This window comes from Haplochromis burtoni, unplaced genomic scaffold, assembly GCF_018398535.1.
Source record: "Haplochromis burtoni strain Fernald_Lab_line unplaced genomic scaffold, NCSU_Asbu1 Contig_10, whole genome shotgun sequence".
Taxonomy (NCBI): domain Eukaryota; kingdom Metazoa; phylum Chordata; class Actinopteri; order Cichliformes; family Cichlidae; genus Haplochromis; species Haplochromis burtoni.
Genome location: NW_024582371.1, coordinates 4,194,598 through 4,210,635, shown reverse-complemented (window position 1 = coordinate 4,210,635; position 16,038 = coordinate 4,194,598). Strand labels below are relative to the sequence as shown.

The 16,038-nt window shown below is 38.0% G+C and overlaps 1 protein-coding gene across 3 annotated transcripts; it reads left to right on the top strand.

Annotated features, from left to right (window-relative positions):
* The first annotated feature begins 6,570 nt into the window (after positions 1-6,570).
* simc1 (SUMO interacting motifs containing 1) lies at positions 6,571-16,020 on the top strand. Of its 3 annotated transcripts, none has more exons than XM_005921151.2 (11): positions 6,977-7,109; positions 9,972-10,024; positions 10,533-11,258; positions 11,352-11,599; positions 11,731-11,800; positions 12,030-12,190; positions 12,655-12,744; positions 13,132-13,263; positions 14,017-14,173; positions 14,932-15,016; positions 15,509-16,020. In XM_005921151.2, the coding sequence occupies exons 2-11, from the start codon at positions 9,998-10,000 to the stop codon at positions 15,718-15,720; spliced, it is 1,908 nt and encodes a 635-aa protein (XP_005921213.1). In that variant the 5' UTR covers positions 6,977-7,109; positions 9,972-9,997; the 3' UTR covers positions 15,721-16,020. The 3 variants fall into 3 exon arrangements, with proteins under 3 accessions (XP_014188764.1, XP_005921213.1, XP_005921212.1); XM_005921150.3 differs by lacking the exon at positions 6,977-7,109 and adding an exon at positions 7,118-7,312; XM_014333278.2 differs by having other exon boundaries at positions 6,571-7,109; positions 9,972-11,258.
* Positions 16,021-16,038: the final 18 nt, after the last annotated feature.

The window sequence follows — 16,038 nt, the reverse complement described above, 5'->3', positions numbered from 1 at the left end:
ATGTCAGCATCCAGTGATCACTGTGACCCTCACAAACAAGCCTGAGGAATAGCTCCAACCATTATAATTAAACACAAATGAGGTTGCATGTAAAAGGTCATAGTTGGGACATGGATAACTAATGGAGTTCATGTTTTTTTTTTTCAATTCCATCCCTTGCTTATGATATTTGGTTTCATAGTAGTGTGTGTCAGCTACTGTGTGTTTACTCTTCAGAGTTTAATTTTTCAACTACTAAGTCTATAAAATGCAATTTATTACTGAGATTAAAGCGATGCTTTCCAATATTTTTGGTTTTTGATCCTCCAAAACAAACTGAGTGTGTGGTGTCGGTGTTTTTAGGTAGTTGTCAGTAGATACTCTAAAAATTCCCTTTAAAGATCTAACACAAAAAAAGTCCCAAATGATTTCTAATCTTCTTCAACAACCATCAGCTAAGAGTTACAAAGCTTTAACTATTCAGCCTTTGGTCAACTGCTAGTTTGAAACCAATAGTAAAATTATACTTGTGAGAATGGGTACTTACAGCATCTGTGTTAAAAATCAATTACATCACTTACAGAGGGTCTTTTTCGTTGGAATACTTTTGCTTTTCAAACGTCTCTTTATTTCAATGATAATAATAACATAGTTTTACCTAGGCTGAATTTTGAACATGGGGCATGTACTGGTACTACAGTATGTAAGTAAAAGAGCAGATGATATCTATGTTTTTTTTCTTTAGTCAATCAAACATTATCTTTATAGTATGGTGGGTTTTTTCGTTATTTTATTTAGTTTTCTTTTATTATTTATTTATTTATTGCTTCCAACTCATCTGTTACTTTTGAAAAACCCAATGACCTCTGTGTGAATTATGACTAAACTGTCGTTGAATCATTTTCTTTTGGGGGGGGGGGGACATCTTTTGCTTGTTCAAAACGCTGTGGCTCTTTTGCATGATTGGGCAGGATCTGGAATATCAGATTTTTATTTATAGATTTTTGAAGAGTTATGCAAATCCTTTCACAGTATTTGTGTCAGGGCTCTGTGTGCGGGCAGGTGGAAATGTGGATCCAAATGCAGGACTCCAAGACAAAATGTAACTAAAACCACAGCTTTTATTGCTGGCATGAAACAAGAAGGGAAACCAAACCAAGCAGGAACACACAGGCAGGGTCTGAGGGTACAACACGACACTGAGCACAGGAAAACACAGGGCTAATATACACAGGGTGGTAATCAGCGAATGGGCAACAGGAGGGAGACACAGATCAGGGTTAACGAGAGGGGGGGAACAAAGCTGCACACACTAACATAAGACAAAGACTTTCACAATAAAACAGGAAACATGAATTACTAAACAAGCATGCAGACTTTACACTGAGAGACAGACAGACAGAGAATGACACATGGAACCTGAACTGAACTAAACGTGAGATATAACTGAGAACAAATCCTTAAACACGGATAAACAGAAACAAGAAACTAATAATAATCATCATCACTACGAGAATAAGAAAACAATCCATGAAGCAGAATTAAACTGAAATATAATAGACTCAAAATACTGGGTCCAACGGACCCAGAACCGTGACAATTAATGACACTGATTGAACACTCAAAACAGTGTTTTGTGGAGCATCAAATATTTGTTTAACTGTTATTCATTCTCTGTCAAATGTATCAAGACAGCAGATATGACCTCAGTCTTACAGCAGCTAATTCTGCCAGTGTCACAAAGAGCCTCGACTCACAGGCTGGGACAGGATGGGATAAAACAGCTGTCACTAATTTTGTGACAACTGTACCTGATCAGGCCCTCTGATTGCCTCAGTTTATATCTAAACTGTTTGAAGTTTGAAGGTATTTCTCAGTATTCTTCACTGACTAATGTTCAGCCTACTCTGGCATGTAGCTGACCAGTGATATTTCTGTACTGTCACAAAAAACCTTCACACGCCAATTATTTAGCACATAGTGCTACATTCTTTTACGAAACTAAATATACATGCTTGTGAACTCAGTTCACTCACTGATTATATTTGTCATTTACCTTGAAAAGCTAAGCTAGAATATCCGTCAGAAATTCTTGTGATGTTCATGATACTAAGTACTCAGTGTCCTCGGAGAACTGACTTGTGAGCCTCTACATCTTTTGAAAATATTTATTAATACAGCCCAAGGCAAAAGAAAACAATAACAATGTTACTGGTTTCTGTATTATTAATATAATGTGAGGGACATTATGGTCAGATTAGATGGAACGAATGTTTTTTGATGCCCCTGATAAAGACGGAAACCTTGACTGCCTGAGGATGTTGCCAGGTGTCATTATACTCAATATTCAGCAGTGAATGGACTTGACCACACTCAGACTGAGTCTATCCTTTTGTGTTGACTCACAGAGAGAAAGCAAAGTAAATCAGTAGCAGATGCATGAAATCTTCGAGCAACATCCTGAGATTTCTCTCTTGAGAATGCTCTACTATAAAATGCAATAGGAGTTCCTGGTCCTATTTCCTCATTTTGGCAATTTGATTTGAGAAATTTTGCTCGGATAAATGAAAAGGAGACATTTAATGCAGCAGCTGCCACAGATCTGTCATAAGATAATAAAACAAGTAGCTCATTGTTATTTTTTTCTCTTTTATTTGTTTTATTTGAAAATGGAACTGACAATATAAAAAAATAATAAAATGTTAACATAAATATTGCCAATGTTATATTGTACTAAAGTTAGTTTAAAATAAAACCTATCGCAAACCCAAGCAATGATATTTTTTCCATCAGGTTTGTTCAAAGAAAAGAATCTGTATTATTAATGTCTTAACTTTTTACAAAATTCAGGCTTATAGGATTGGCTGCAGACTATCCCAGGAAACTGGGTAAGAGGCAGGACAGTCCAGTGGACCACAGAAACACTGACACAGAGAGCCAGGTAATTCTTCACACCTTTGGCCAATTTAGCACCCACAGAAAACCCACACAAGAACAGGGATAACAGGCAAACAAGTGGGTTCAAATTCAGAACCACTGCACTTACTCGCCACCTCAATCTGTACAAGTACAAGTTTGATTTTGCGACTTGGAAAACACAGGAACTGGTGTCTTTTATAGTTTAAGTCCATTGCTCAGATCTCTATAAACATTAAAACCACAGTGGGCCTCAAATAATGATTCCCAGTGTAAGTAACTAATAATGAGCAGAGGCATGCTGTTGTTCACCTTTCTAAAACAGAAACTGTGTGTTCTGATGCTGATAAAGTGTTGCCTGCTTAATTTGTGTCCATGTACGGGCATCAGAATGTTTGGAGGTTCATTTGGGATTTCAGATGTCTTTGTAGCTCTTGCTCATTGTCTAACTGAACTTGGACCACCTTTTCTAGCTGAATGAGCTTTGGGAAATATTTGTCCTCTCAGAAGTAATAAAGTGAACAAAGCAGTCTGGAATTAATTAATCCTGTGTGTTGGACATTATTATATAATATATTGTATTTGCAAGACATTTTTAGGATAGTCTCTAATCTAACAAAAGATAAGGACGATTTCCAAGGCACAGAAGAAACTGCTGTAGACACGTACATACATATACTTTGCTATGCACGCATTAATCACCCTAATAATGTCCTCCCATTACTGAATAGATGTCAGGGGGTTGTATATGTCTGACTGCTATGACTCATCCTGCCTGATACTTCTCTCAGAGTGGGATGCACAGACCGTATAAAGAGATAGTTGAAGCCCTCTGAGGTTAATATCCCTTTTCATCGAATTACATGAGACTAGGATAATAAAAAAAAATTTAAAAAAAAGATTTTCAGAGAAAAACAAGCACAGCTTAGATAGTGATATTTTCTAATTTTTCTTGAAAATGCATGTGCATTCACAGCATATTGCTTTGAGGAAAACAATGCATACTTAAATGTGTTTACGTGTTAAATCACATAGATTTTGCATCGTAACGTAATATTACAAACAGGAACAACATGACCATTTAGTGTGCCCATTTTCTAAGCAGTGTGCTCAGAAGTACAGGTAAGTAAACCCAGTAGTATTGGATATTCTGCTCAACAAAAGGAAGGACCCTAAAACTATATCAGGAACGTAAACTGTAAAATATTATTGTGCAGAGGCCTCAATGCATCATTGATGGGTCAGATCTTACTCTGATCAGTTCAGTTCACATTTCACGTCTGGTGATTCTTTTTTTCTTTTTTTGTAACTCAAGAAAACACCTTTGATTGCTGCAAACATCCTGTGGTGGCTCTTTCCCACTGTGTGAGTGCACTCCAGTGGTGATGTATGAGATTGCACACTATCAAAGATGCTCAGTGCATTGATGGTTTTAAAAGGTTTGATGTCTCTATCTTTTATTGTGATTTTTTTTAATAACTACATAAATGAATAAATACAAATTGTAAAAAGTGTAAAAATATCTCAGAGTTGTCAGGAAAGGCTCAAGTTGTTTACTTAAAGCTGCTTATTTAACATATTTATTATACATTACTTGCGTTAAACCTAATTTTAGTTATTGTATAAATAAATATAAATCAAGTACAGTATATGTTATTTATACTTCAATTTTTGTAATACGAGCAGAGCAGCAGAAATACTCTGCATGTCATTCTTTTAGCCTGAAGTTTATTTTTTCTGAAGTGACCCCAAAATACACAACATTACACTAATTTAAATGTTTTCTGCTTTTGTTCAGGTGCTACAAATACATTAAGGCTGTTCCAGGACAAATCTGACCCCTATCTGATGGATGGAATTTAGATTCACCAGTCAAATCATGGAAAATGTTGATTGTTGAGGAGAATTGAAAGTGTGAAACTGTACATGCTATTTCTCTGTGTGTTTTTATTTTTTTCTATGGACCAGTGGTGACAGAGTCGAAGGGGGAGCTTGATTCAGTCATGAGAACTGTCTGTGATCCCACCACATTTGCCCAGGTTTCCATAGAGACAGGCATCTGATGGTATTTCAGAGGTCATTAGGGGGACTCTTCGATTACTAAAACAGCATAGGACTGATCATACAGTCCCCATCAAAACTTTAAGACCACTTGAAAAATGGCAAAAAATCCTATTTTGCATGGTTGGATCTTAACAAGGTTCCAAGTAGAGCTTCAACATGCAACAAGAGGAAATAGAAGTGAGACAAAGCATTTTTGAGCATGCAATTTATTGAACTGAAACAGGCTTTTTCTACAGCTGATCAAAGGTTTAGGACCGCACTTCCAAAAAAAAGCCCAGTAAATCCTACCAAAACAGAAAACAAAGTTCCAAAGATAAACTCAGTAATGAGTAGCTCTACTGTTATTGTTGATTACTTCAAAAATTCACCGCGGCATGGTTGATGCAAGCGTTTCCACGATGAGAGTGGGAACATTTCTCCAAGTGGTGAAGATGGCCACATAAAAGGCATCTACTGTCTGCAACTGTTGTCCATTTTTGTAAAAACTTCCCTTCCCATCCATCCCCAAAGGTTCTCAATTGGATTTAGATCAGGCGAATACGCAGGATGGCCCAAAAGAGTGATGTTATTCTCCCGGAAGAAGCTCCTTGTCCTGTGGGCAGTGTGTACTGTAGCATTACGCTGTTGAAAAACCCAGTCGTTACCACACAGACAAGGGCTTTCAGTCATGAGGGATGCTTTCTGCAACATGTGCACATAGCCAGCGGCTGTTTGACGCCCTGCACCTCCTGAAGCTCCATTGTTCCACTGAAGGAAAAAACACCCCAGACCATTATGGCGCCCCCTCCACTGTGTCACGTAGAAAACATTTCAAGTGGGATCTGCTTGTCATCCCACTTGGTTGTCATCAAGGTTACCCTGTTAAGATCCAACCATGCAAAATATGATATTTGGCCATTTTTTAAGTATTCTTAAACTTTTGATAGGGACTGTATATGGTGCACATGAGAAAAAGGGGTCATACAGAGGTCAGAAAGTACCTTGACACGTAATAATAAAATAGGTTGACATGGCGGTGCAGTGGTTTGCCCTGTCACCTTATAGGAAGAAGGGTGCTATGGCTCTGGAAAGTTCTTTCAGTAAAATATATTTAAATAAGTATTTATGTTATGTTTACATGTTTTAGATAACACGGGATATTGCATTGTGTGACAATTGATGCTTTTCACTCAAAATAAATGTAGTACATCCTAGAAATTATACTCAATGTGCACTCTGAACCACTAATTAAGAATTAATCATTTATTTATTGATGTAAGACAAGCTATTTATATATTCTAAATAGATCATTAGTTTAAAATTTAGCATCGATAGTCCTTATGAGGCGAGGAGGAAAACACATTTAAAGTGTAATTTAAATATAAATTAGAAAAAGATCGTGTGAGGTGTATAGTCCAAAGACACGTGTGGCCTCTCGTTTCCGTTGCCTTTGGCTGTAACCAGCCACACTTTAGGAATTAAGGTGTATTTTGAATGTGTTCGTCTGTCTTTAGTATCTCTGTCTGTCCTTAATTTTCTTTGAGGACAGGCAGAATCTGCGCTGGCAGGTTGCACTCCAGTACAGCAGGTGGAGATCATTTCAAGTATGGCGCTTGTTGTGACCCGCTACAGTCATAGAAGAAAAGCTATGGGGAGAAAAAAACAGGAAGCGTTCATAAAGTTCATATGTTGCATTGCAATTATCAATAAATTTTAAGCGTTTGGATTTCAATTTTGGCGTCTAGCTTCTATGTAGTTAATTCACAGCAACCCAGGAATTGTAGCGATACACCCACGTTTTAACCCACCTGCCGAACACGACGCATGTAATCTACGATCTCAACAAGGAAATGCCGAAGGTTGCACGCCTCATTGGAAGCATTATTTTGTGTTTTCTACAAAACATGATCGGAATTAGACATCTACGGCGGAAGCTCATGGCTGTTTAGGACTGCCCTGGCCGTCACGGGTCTGCTTTAGGTGATGCTTTTGTGCATTGGCTGCTGAATTTGAATGACTGAAGAGAAATGGATGATGTGATCAGTCTCAGCTCAGACGACTCCGATGTGGAGATCGTCGGGTCCTACTGTACTTTCACTGCCAAGCCTGACCCGATGCCTCTCTCCGCTGTGCGGGTTGAAGTCGATGCCGTGAAGCTCGCCCTCCCACCGGTAAGCGGACTGAAACTCGGTTGCTGTAGAAACTAGGGTACATTTCAGTAGGTATTCTCAGACTGTTGCTCGTCACCTGGATAGAGAAAAAACAAACAAAAGTTAAAAGATACGGCCTGCTTATTAACGCTCTGCGGTCAAGTAGCAGCACAAGTCAAATGTAGCGACATTACTGGTGAAAGACGCTATAACCTAGCTTAAAGGTAAATAAGTTATTTGGCGCTTTGTTTATAACTTTGTTATCGTAAAATAATTTTGTTGCTCAAACAAGCATTTATGTTTAAATAGTGTCATTAGTATGTGCTGTATGTCTTTATTGTTTATAAAAGTATTGCTACTGTACTACTGTACTGTAAATGCGCTGCTAAATAGTTTTAATTTTTTCATAGTGCATGAAACTGGGAATGATAGTTAACATTAATGCGGATTAAATTGCGTAGTAAAATGTGTCTACCAAAATCTTTGTTGTATATTTTATGTAAAGGAGCTCTTTGTTATGTTATACCAGGCGAGCATTTGCTAGTCAAATGAGAAACTGCCCATGGGGAAGGATAAGATAACCTGATAGGAGTGTCTTTTTGACTCAAATTGCTCGCTATTCTGTGGCTTGGTCTTATACATAGTCTTATACATCCAGATATTAAAGGGAGAGCCACCTCCAAAAGAACTGTGAGACCAATTACAACAACTCTGTACCTTCTTCTTGAACTGTACATGCTGTCCTTCCATAAAGTATAATTATTTGGGTTTTAAGTTTAACCAATTAACCAACAATACAGACATTGTGTATATCAGCCATTAAAGCAAACGTAAATAAAGCATTAGTTCTTTTATCTATAAAAATTGCTTTTCAGTTGCACTACTATTTCCGGTGGGTTTTGACCGGGAGATACACAACATTGGCAAAAGAATTCACTTACGGATCCAAATAATTGAATTCAGGTGTTTCAGTCACTTCCATGGCCACAGGTATATAAAATCAAGCATGGCATGCAGACTCTTTGTACAAACACTGGTGAAAGAATAGGTCTCTCTCAGGAGCTATCTGAATTCCAGCGTGGTGCTGTGATAGGATGCCACCTGTGCAACATGTCCATTTGTGAAATTTCCTTGCTACTAAATAGTCCACAGTCAACTGTTAGTGGTATTATAACAAAGTGGAAATGATTGGGAATGACAACAACTCAGCCAGGAAATGGTAGACCACGTAAAATTGCAGAGCGGTCAGCGGATGCTGAGGTGCGCAGCATGTGTGCAGAGATCACCAACTTTCTGCAGTCAGTTTAGACAATTAGCTCAAGAACAGTGCAAAGGGAGCTTCATGGAATAGGTTTCCATGGCTGAGCAGCTTTGTCCAAGCCTTAAAAAAATCACCAAGCTCAATGCAAAGCACTGGATGCAGTGTTGTAAAGCATGCCACCACTGGACTGTACAGCAGTGGAGACGTGTTATGTACTTGTCTGACTGTATTTTGCCAAGTGTAAAGGTTGGGGGAGGGGGGATTGTCATGTGAGATCATTCTTCAGGACTTTGGCTCGGTCTCTTAGTTCCAGTGCAAAGTATTCTTAATTCTTCAGCATACCAAATAATTTTGAACAATTTCATATTCCTAATTTTGTGGGAAAGGTTTGGGGATGGCCCCTTCCTGTTCCAACATGACTGTGCACCAGTGCACAAAGCAAGGACCATAAAGACATGGATGAGTTAGTTTGGTGTGGAAGAACTTGACTGCACAGAGTCCTGACCTCAACCTGATAGAACACCTTTGGAGTAAATAAGAGTGGAGAGTTTGAGCCAGGCCTTCTTGTCCAACTTCAGTGTCTGACCTCACAAATGTAGTTGTGGAGAATAATCAAAAATGGCTATAAACACACTTATAAAACGTCCTGGAAAAATTTTCCCGGAAGAGTTGAAGCTGTTATAGCTGCAAGCGGTTGACCAACATCATAATAAACTCTATGGATTAAGAATGGACCACCACTCAGGTTCATATGTGTGAGGGCAGACAAGTGAATACTTTTGGCAATATAGTGTAGTACCTTGACAGCATCATAAGAGTCAGTAAATTATATGATCGCATCTCTAGTCAAGGAGTGTTGCATTGGATTGTTGATCAATTTATCTAAAGCATTTGACATAGCAAGAAGAAAGAAAACTGAAGATTTAGTTGCAGATGGTAATCAGTCTGGTTAGTCAGTACTTGGGCAGATCCTGATAACTGATTAGGGGAGGTGCAACCACACACAAACTGACAAACAGCAAGTTGATAACCAGAGACCATAGATTGTCAGTGGCATTCAGAGACTTCACAACAGCTAAATAAACTGCTGGTGACTGGAAGTCACCAGTTAAACTTTTCTTGCCTTTGATGGAGTTGATTGAAACCGCTACCAAAACCATTGGCTGACATTTGTGGAGGTGGTTAGATATTATGCATTTGAAATATTACTATTATAACTGTAACTGAAGCTCACAGAAGATGACTATGTGATTAAATGGAGAGAGTATTTTTTAAGCTTATGTTGAGGGACTGGTGAGAAAACTTAAAGGTAAGTCAGGTAAAATAAAGTCTGAATAATTACAGACACTGGTATGACCACCTTCAGTGTATCCTAAATTCTCTGAGCAAGTTTTCTTGTAATTTCTGTAGTTCTCTTCAGGAATAATTCAATATTAATAAGACCTGTTATAATAAGATAAAGTGGTACATAGTTACAAAAGCTAAATAATCTTTTAGAAGTAAGGTAAGGGTGATTTTCCTTCTTCCCCCTATTTCTTTCAGAAATGAAAAAAACAATCAAAGGTTATATTTGATTTAATATTAATTTTTTAATAATTATCTTTTCCTTTTTTTTTTTTTAGAATTATATTGACCTCACAGATCCAAGATGGACTCTTCCAGAGCTACGGAGAAGGCAAAATGGCACTGGCACAGCATTAGTAGACTTGACTGAAAATGAAACAGAGCAGGAGACAGAGAATTTACCACCAGATGACTGTCAATCAAAAAACACAAACACAAATACAAATTTAAATCACATCTCACAAAGTCAAGATTTTAATAACCAAAAAACGCCTTTGACGGACTCCGTTGTTTGTGCTCCACAGCAGGACTGTGGTGACCCAAAACCAAAGCAGAGACGTCTAAACCCTCAAATACCTGAAACACAACATCCAAAAAAAGACAATAAAGCAGCCCCCTGTCCTAACACACCAGCTGTAAAGTTGAAACGATTGCCTTTTCTAGAAACACATGTTGCAGAACTGAAAACCTCAAAGTGTTCTGTCTATGTGACCAAAGATTGTACTCAAATGTCTCTGAACAGTCATGGTGAAGCACCTTGTTGCAATAGTAATTTAAGTACAACTACGACTCCAAACGTTTCTAACGTTGGGCCTTTGTTTGATGTGTCTCCTCCTAAGGATGGACAAGAAAACAACAGTGAGGAATGTACAAACACACAGGTACAAGATGATGAACCACAGCACCTACATAGCCCTGCAGATTCTCCTCGCTCAGTGGGAGAAAACTCTGTTGCAAGTTCAAAAGAGCATAGCATACACGATGGTCCGAGCGATGGAGTTAGTTCAGCTCTACCCATTACATCCATAGATTTGGCATCTTCATCACAGGACATACACGATGGTCCGAGCGATGGAGTTAGTTCAGCTCTACCTATTACATCCATAGATTTGGCATCGTCATCACAGGATGAAGCTCAAATGGAATCCCCCTGTTCTGACCTGAATCAGCCAAAATTAGATGAACCAGAAAAATCTAGACAACCCTGCAGCTCTGGTAACTCATCCCCCTTCTCTCCTACTACTGCACCAAACTCTTCTGAGCCTTTTGAGCCTGACCCTCCCTCCAATACAAGTCCTATATCTCATAGTCGAAAGAGCCCTGCTGAGTCATCTCCTAGATCCGAATCAGCTGAAGATACGCCTGAATGGCAGTTGGAGACTGAGACGTACAAGGGAGATCTTGGACTTTACAGTCCAGGGTCTTTCCCATGGGAAGATGAAAGTGATGGAGAAGACATGAATGAAGAGACCATGGACTGCAGGGCGGTCAGTAGAGAGGATAGACATTTTGTGTGCCCATCTACACTCAGGAAATTACTAGCTGGAACATCTCAAAAAGCAATGGTGAGAGACTGCTGCCCAGATATCTATATTTGTATTTCCTGGTACCCTCATTAACTGATCAAATGCTGAAGCAAGTGCATTTTCTTTCCATAGTTTGAAGAGGATGATGAAGATTTTGTAACTCCCGAGGTGCTATGTCGCCAGAGTCTGAGTCTGGTTTACAGTACGATTGACGAGAACTATCCAGAAGGTACTTTGCAGCTTTTGTCTGACCTACTACAGCCTGGTTACTATCCCCCCAGAGATATCACCTCACACCTACTCCACGGCATTCTGCTCGACCTACAGTCTCCTCATCACCTCTGCGTGCAGGCTTTTAAGCTCCTGATGAGGTCACAAAGGTAAAGAGACTGTAGCAATATGAGTTTGATGAGTATGTTTAAATTGCATAGTCTTTGCATCATATCTTACAAATTGTCACTTGCTTTTTGGTCTTTGAATGTCTTAGACTAAGAATGTTGTGTGATTGCAGGCACCACATGGTTGATAAAAACACAGTTCCGTGGGATTGGGAGTTACTGACCTCAGTCATGACCGATGAGGTACTGATTTATGAAGTTTATCCAAAAACTCTATGAACAAGAGCATATTGAAAATAATTTAGTTGCAATGGTGAAAAACATTTGCAGTCCCATTACTAGTCAAACATTTTGAGTTTGCTTGCTTGTTTCACCTTGTTTGTCAGGCTGTTTTTGTTTTCAATCTGCTTTAAAATGCAGACATTTGCAGCCCAATATCATTTCCCTACTTGCTAACCTTTTGCCTCCTTAGGAGCACACACAAAGGCATCGGTGTGATGTGGTGCGCATGTTCCTGGAGTACATTGTGCAGACTTTGGAGGACGACTTTCGGGCTAAATGCTCTACATCCTCCTTGCACCATTCGATAGCAAAGGCAACATTGTCGTGTGATCAGCAGTTTCCCCGGGTTAGGTGAGCATGATAGCCAAACCTGTATTATAAACATGGGTAACTTTGGACATAAGCACTTGAGTTTGATTGTATATCATTGAGGTTGGATACCCTTACTTGGCTAGTTTATGATGGAGGCCTGGGTAAAACTTTCTTCTGTGAAGATATTCTGCTGGGTTTGTTTTAACAGTATGGAAGCAAATGTTTTGTTAAGAAGAGAGGTGTTTTTTCATTTTTAACCTACCGTCATTTATACAAAAACAAACAAAAATACTCAGGTTTAGTTGGCACAAATGGTCATTCACAGTTTTAATGATGACATCTTTCATCAAGTATAATACTCATACAATTGACAACAAATAATTATCACATACACCCAGTGACAAACCAGATTGTTTTAATTATTTTGCCATTTTCTTTATAAGTATCATATTTAAAGTCATTTTTGATATCTTTTTTTTTAAATTTATTTATTTTTTTTACAGGGAGGTCATCAAGTGGCTGTTTTCTGCCATTATGAAATCAACAGAGCATGGAAAGGGTAGAGAAACGACCCAAGAAAGAGAATATATGAGGTGAATTAGAATAAATTGTTCTTAAATAAAGAACTGGTAGTTTGAGCAGAATAAACAACTGATTTGCATGTATGTCACAGTTAGCTTTAGAAATGTTTAGACAGTGATTTAGTGGTGTGATTTTGGCTCTTTACACCACCACAGAAAATTTGTAATAAAACATTATATATGCATTTGAAGTTTATATTCTCAGCTGTAATTTTCCAGGTCTACAGTTTATGTATTTTATTTATTTTTTGCAACCCCTTAAAGTCAGGACTGAAAATGCATCTCGACTGTTTGATTTAAAATCTGCTGTGTTGGCATACAGAGCTAAAACTATGAAAGGTTTTAACAATTCCAATTTCTGTCTGCTTTTTAAAGTGTGTGTCTCTCTGTCTCCTACAGAATGGTGTCTTGCTTGCAGAGGATGCTTTCTCTGGCTCTGGAGGTGGATTGTTCTCCTGCTCTAACCTCTGCCAAGCTGTCCCAAGAGCTCTTCCATATGCTCATCAGTAACGTGCCCCTACGAGCTCACAGGTGAGGAGGAGACGTGTGTTCAGAATATTTAATGGTGTAGGGAAAAATCTATTAGACTAAATCACGTTGTTTTTGCTCAGTAGTCTGTAAATGTTTTTCATTCCATTTTCTATCAGAATTTATGGAATGATGAGTACTTTATTTTTAATTTTTACACTAACCTTTTTACATTTTTACCTTGAATCATTTGAACTCTTAGCAAAACAGAAAAGGAGCTTACTAAAATGTGAAGTGGAAAGTGTAAATACAAGAAGCCAGAAATCAATTTTTCTTTTTTTTAAGTATTTCTGTAGTTATCCTCCCTGTAGAGCAATTTTTTAAAAACATTATAATCCTTATTTAAAAAGTCTCCAGGCTTTTTTTTTTTTTTTTTTTTGGCATTTTTCCACTGTAGGCTCAACAGCGCTTCCTGTTGTCCTATCCTATTACTTTGCCTATGTTGCTGGGTACTTGCCTTTGCAGCCCAAATATTGCTTGTTTGTGGTAATGAGTGGTAATATCATCACAAACAAAATTTACCTGTCTGTATTATAGAAACTCCTCGCTTAAACTAAATAAAGGGCTGTTTTGTATGGAAAAATAAATAATTGTGTTTTCATTGCATTGCTTTAATGGAAATATATTTAAATCTTGTAAGTACATCAATTAAGTAAATTATATAAGCAAACATATATTTATTCTAATAGCAAGGTTGACCCTTTTTTCCCACCAGTTTTTCAAGCTGCCTTTGACTAATCTGTTTTTGACTCCCAGGATGTTGTTGTTGGAGAGCCTACAGAGTAAGCTGCTGAGATGTAAGCTGTTGGAACATCTGCTGGACTATGCATGCCCAGTGAAAATCTCACTGCCCATGTCGCTCAGTCTGCTGCTTCACTTTCTAAAACACTGCACTGTAGCACCAGACCCTATGGTGAATATTACATTCCTGATTGTTATCTTCATTTTTATGTCATTGGCCAACTTCTTTACAGTACTTTAGCTCCCAGAATATGTTTTTGGGGGAGGGGTTTCCACTGCTCTTTAGTGTGTGCTATTTACCTTGTGTAGATTTTCCCAAAGTTTGCAACGTTATGAAAGCCAAATGTTGTCTTCTCTTGAAAGGAAACTGTTGATACACTGCCTGAAACACTAGACTTGTGTTTCTTATTTATAGTGGCTGCTTTGGCTTAGGATTAAACAACATTTAGCCAGCTAAATCTAGTTGCCTCACAGTCTGCCATCATTATCTCAATAGTAGTGTTCCCGCAGAATAGTGCATGGCTAATGTGGCTAACATGACCAAGTCTTTAATTCAGGCCTACTTTTTGTGTACCAGTATACTGCATTTAATACAACCAAATAAAGTGTGCTGTGTCCTCATTTGCATGTTTTTTCCAAATTCTATTATTGGACAATGAAAAAAGCATCAGCTACTGTTAACATCTGTATATTAATAGAGCCTCAAAATAAACATAATTGTGAGCCTGTAATTGAGTATACTATGGGAATGATTTATATCATCGTGATCTTCACTTTAGAGACGCAGACAGCTTCTTGATGTTTTCAAGTCACAAATTTGTGATTCTTGTTTCTTGTTCTATTTAATTTTTTTGAGAGAAATAAAACAAAACAAAACAAGTGACCATAAACGATGATTCAATGCAGCTGATTAATGTCTGTAATCTCTAGGATGGCACTGAAAAGTGGCTCAAGTGGGAGGAGTTGGTGCATCTCCTCTGGATGTTGCTGCTCAGCTATAACAAAGCAATGAAAGGTGAGATTTTGGTAAACAGCTAGAAATTGCTTCGCAGTATCTGTAGCTGTGGTAGATAAATGGTCTCCTATGAAGTATATAATATTGAAGACAAGATGATTGTTGATGGCGACAATGAGGGCAATTTTGCATTGATACAATAAATGTTTGTTGTACACAGCGTTATCAGCTTTTTCAGTATTTAGCAAATTATAGAGGCAGGTAAATAAATAGATTAAAAATTGCAATATGTGCCTATTGGATGAGCTTGCACATTTCCTGCTGACAGGAGTCTTGTTTGCACTGTTGTTTGTGGCATTATTGCCTTGTGATGTTTTTTTTTTAAATCACTGTTATTGCATTTCCTGGTGAATGCCTCTAAAACATAGGTTACAGTCACTTTTTTGTACCCAGTGTACCACATCCTCCACTGTAACAATAAGTCAATCAACTGCCTAACTCTACAATGTTTGTTTGTGTGTCCTCCTAATTTACGTTATCTGTTATCCACAGGCTATCTCTGCAACTCATTAACAGAGCCCAGAGGCAGAGTTGGCATGTCAGTCTATAAGCCTGATGACAGGGTATCACGACCTGCCGTTCAGGAAGCCGTTGAAGCCTTTCTGTCCAGATCTCAGGCTGACCTCGACCAAGCTTTACCTCTCCATGTAGAAGAGTCCTTAACTTATCTACAGGATCATCTCCTAGATGTCTGTCAGTGTTAAATAAAAGAGTCTGTTTCACATTTCATATTGGTGCTTATTTTGTAGGTAAACTAATAAACTATATATATATATATATACATAAGGCTAAAATATCAATACTACAGTCTACATATCAGGAGAGCAAATCAATGTGCTTTCAGATGTGTGATGTGTGGCTACATGTTGGTGACCTTTATTTTTATTTTATTTTTTTGTGGCCCTCTTTGTTTGGCCTAATTAAGTCAAACTAATTGAAGAACTCACTTTTCTCAATAAATTATATTGCCTTTTTCTATGAAAAGTTTTGTCATTGTGTGTAATTTACTTCCACACAGATGC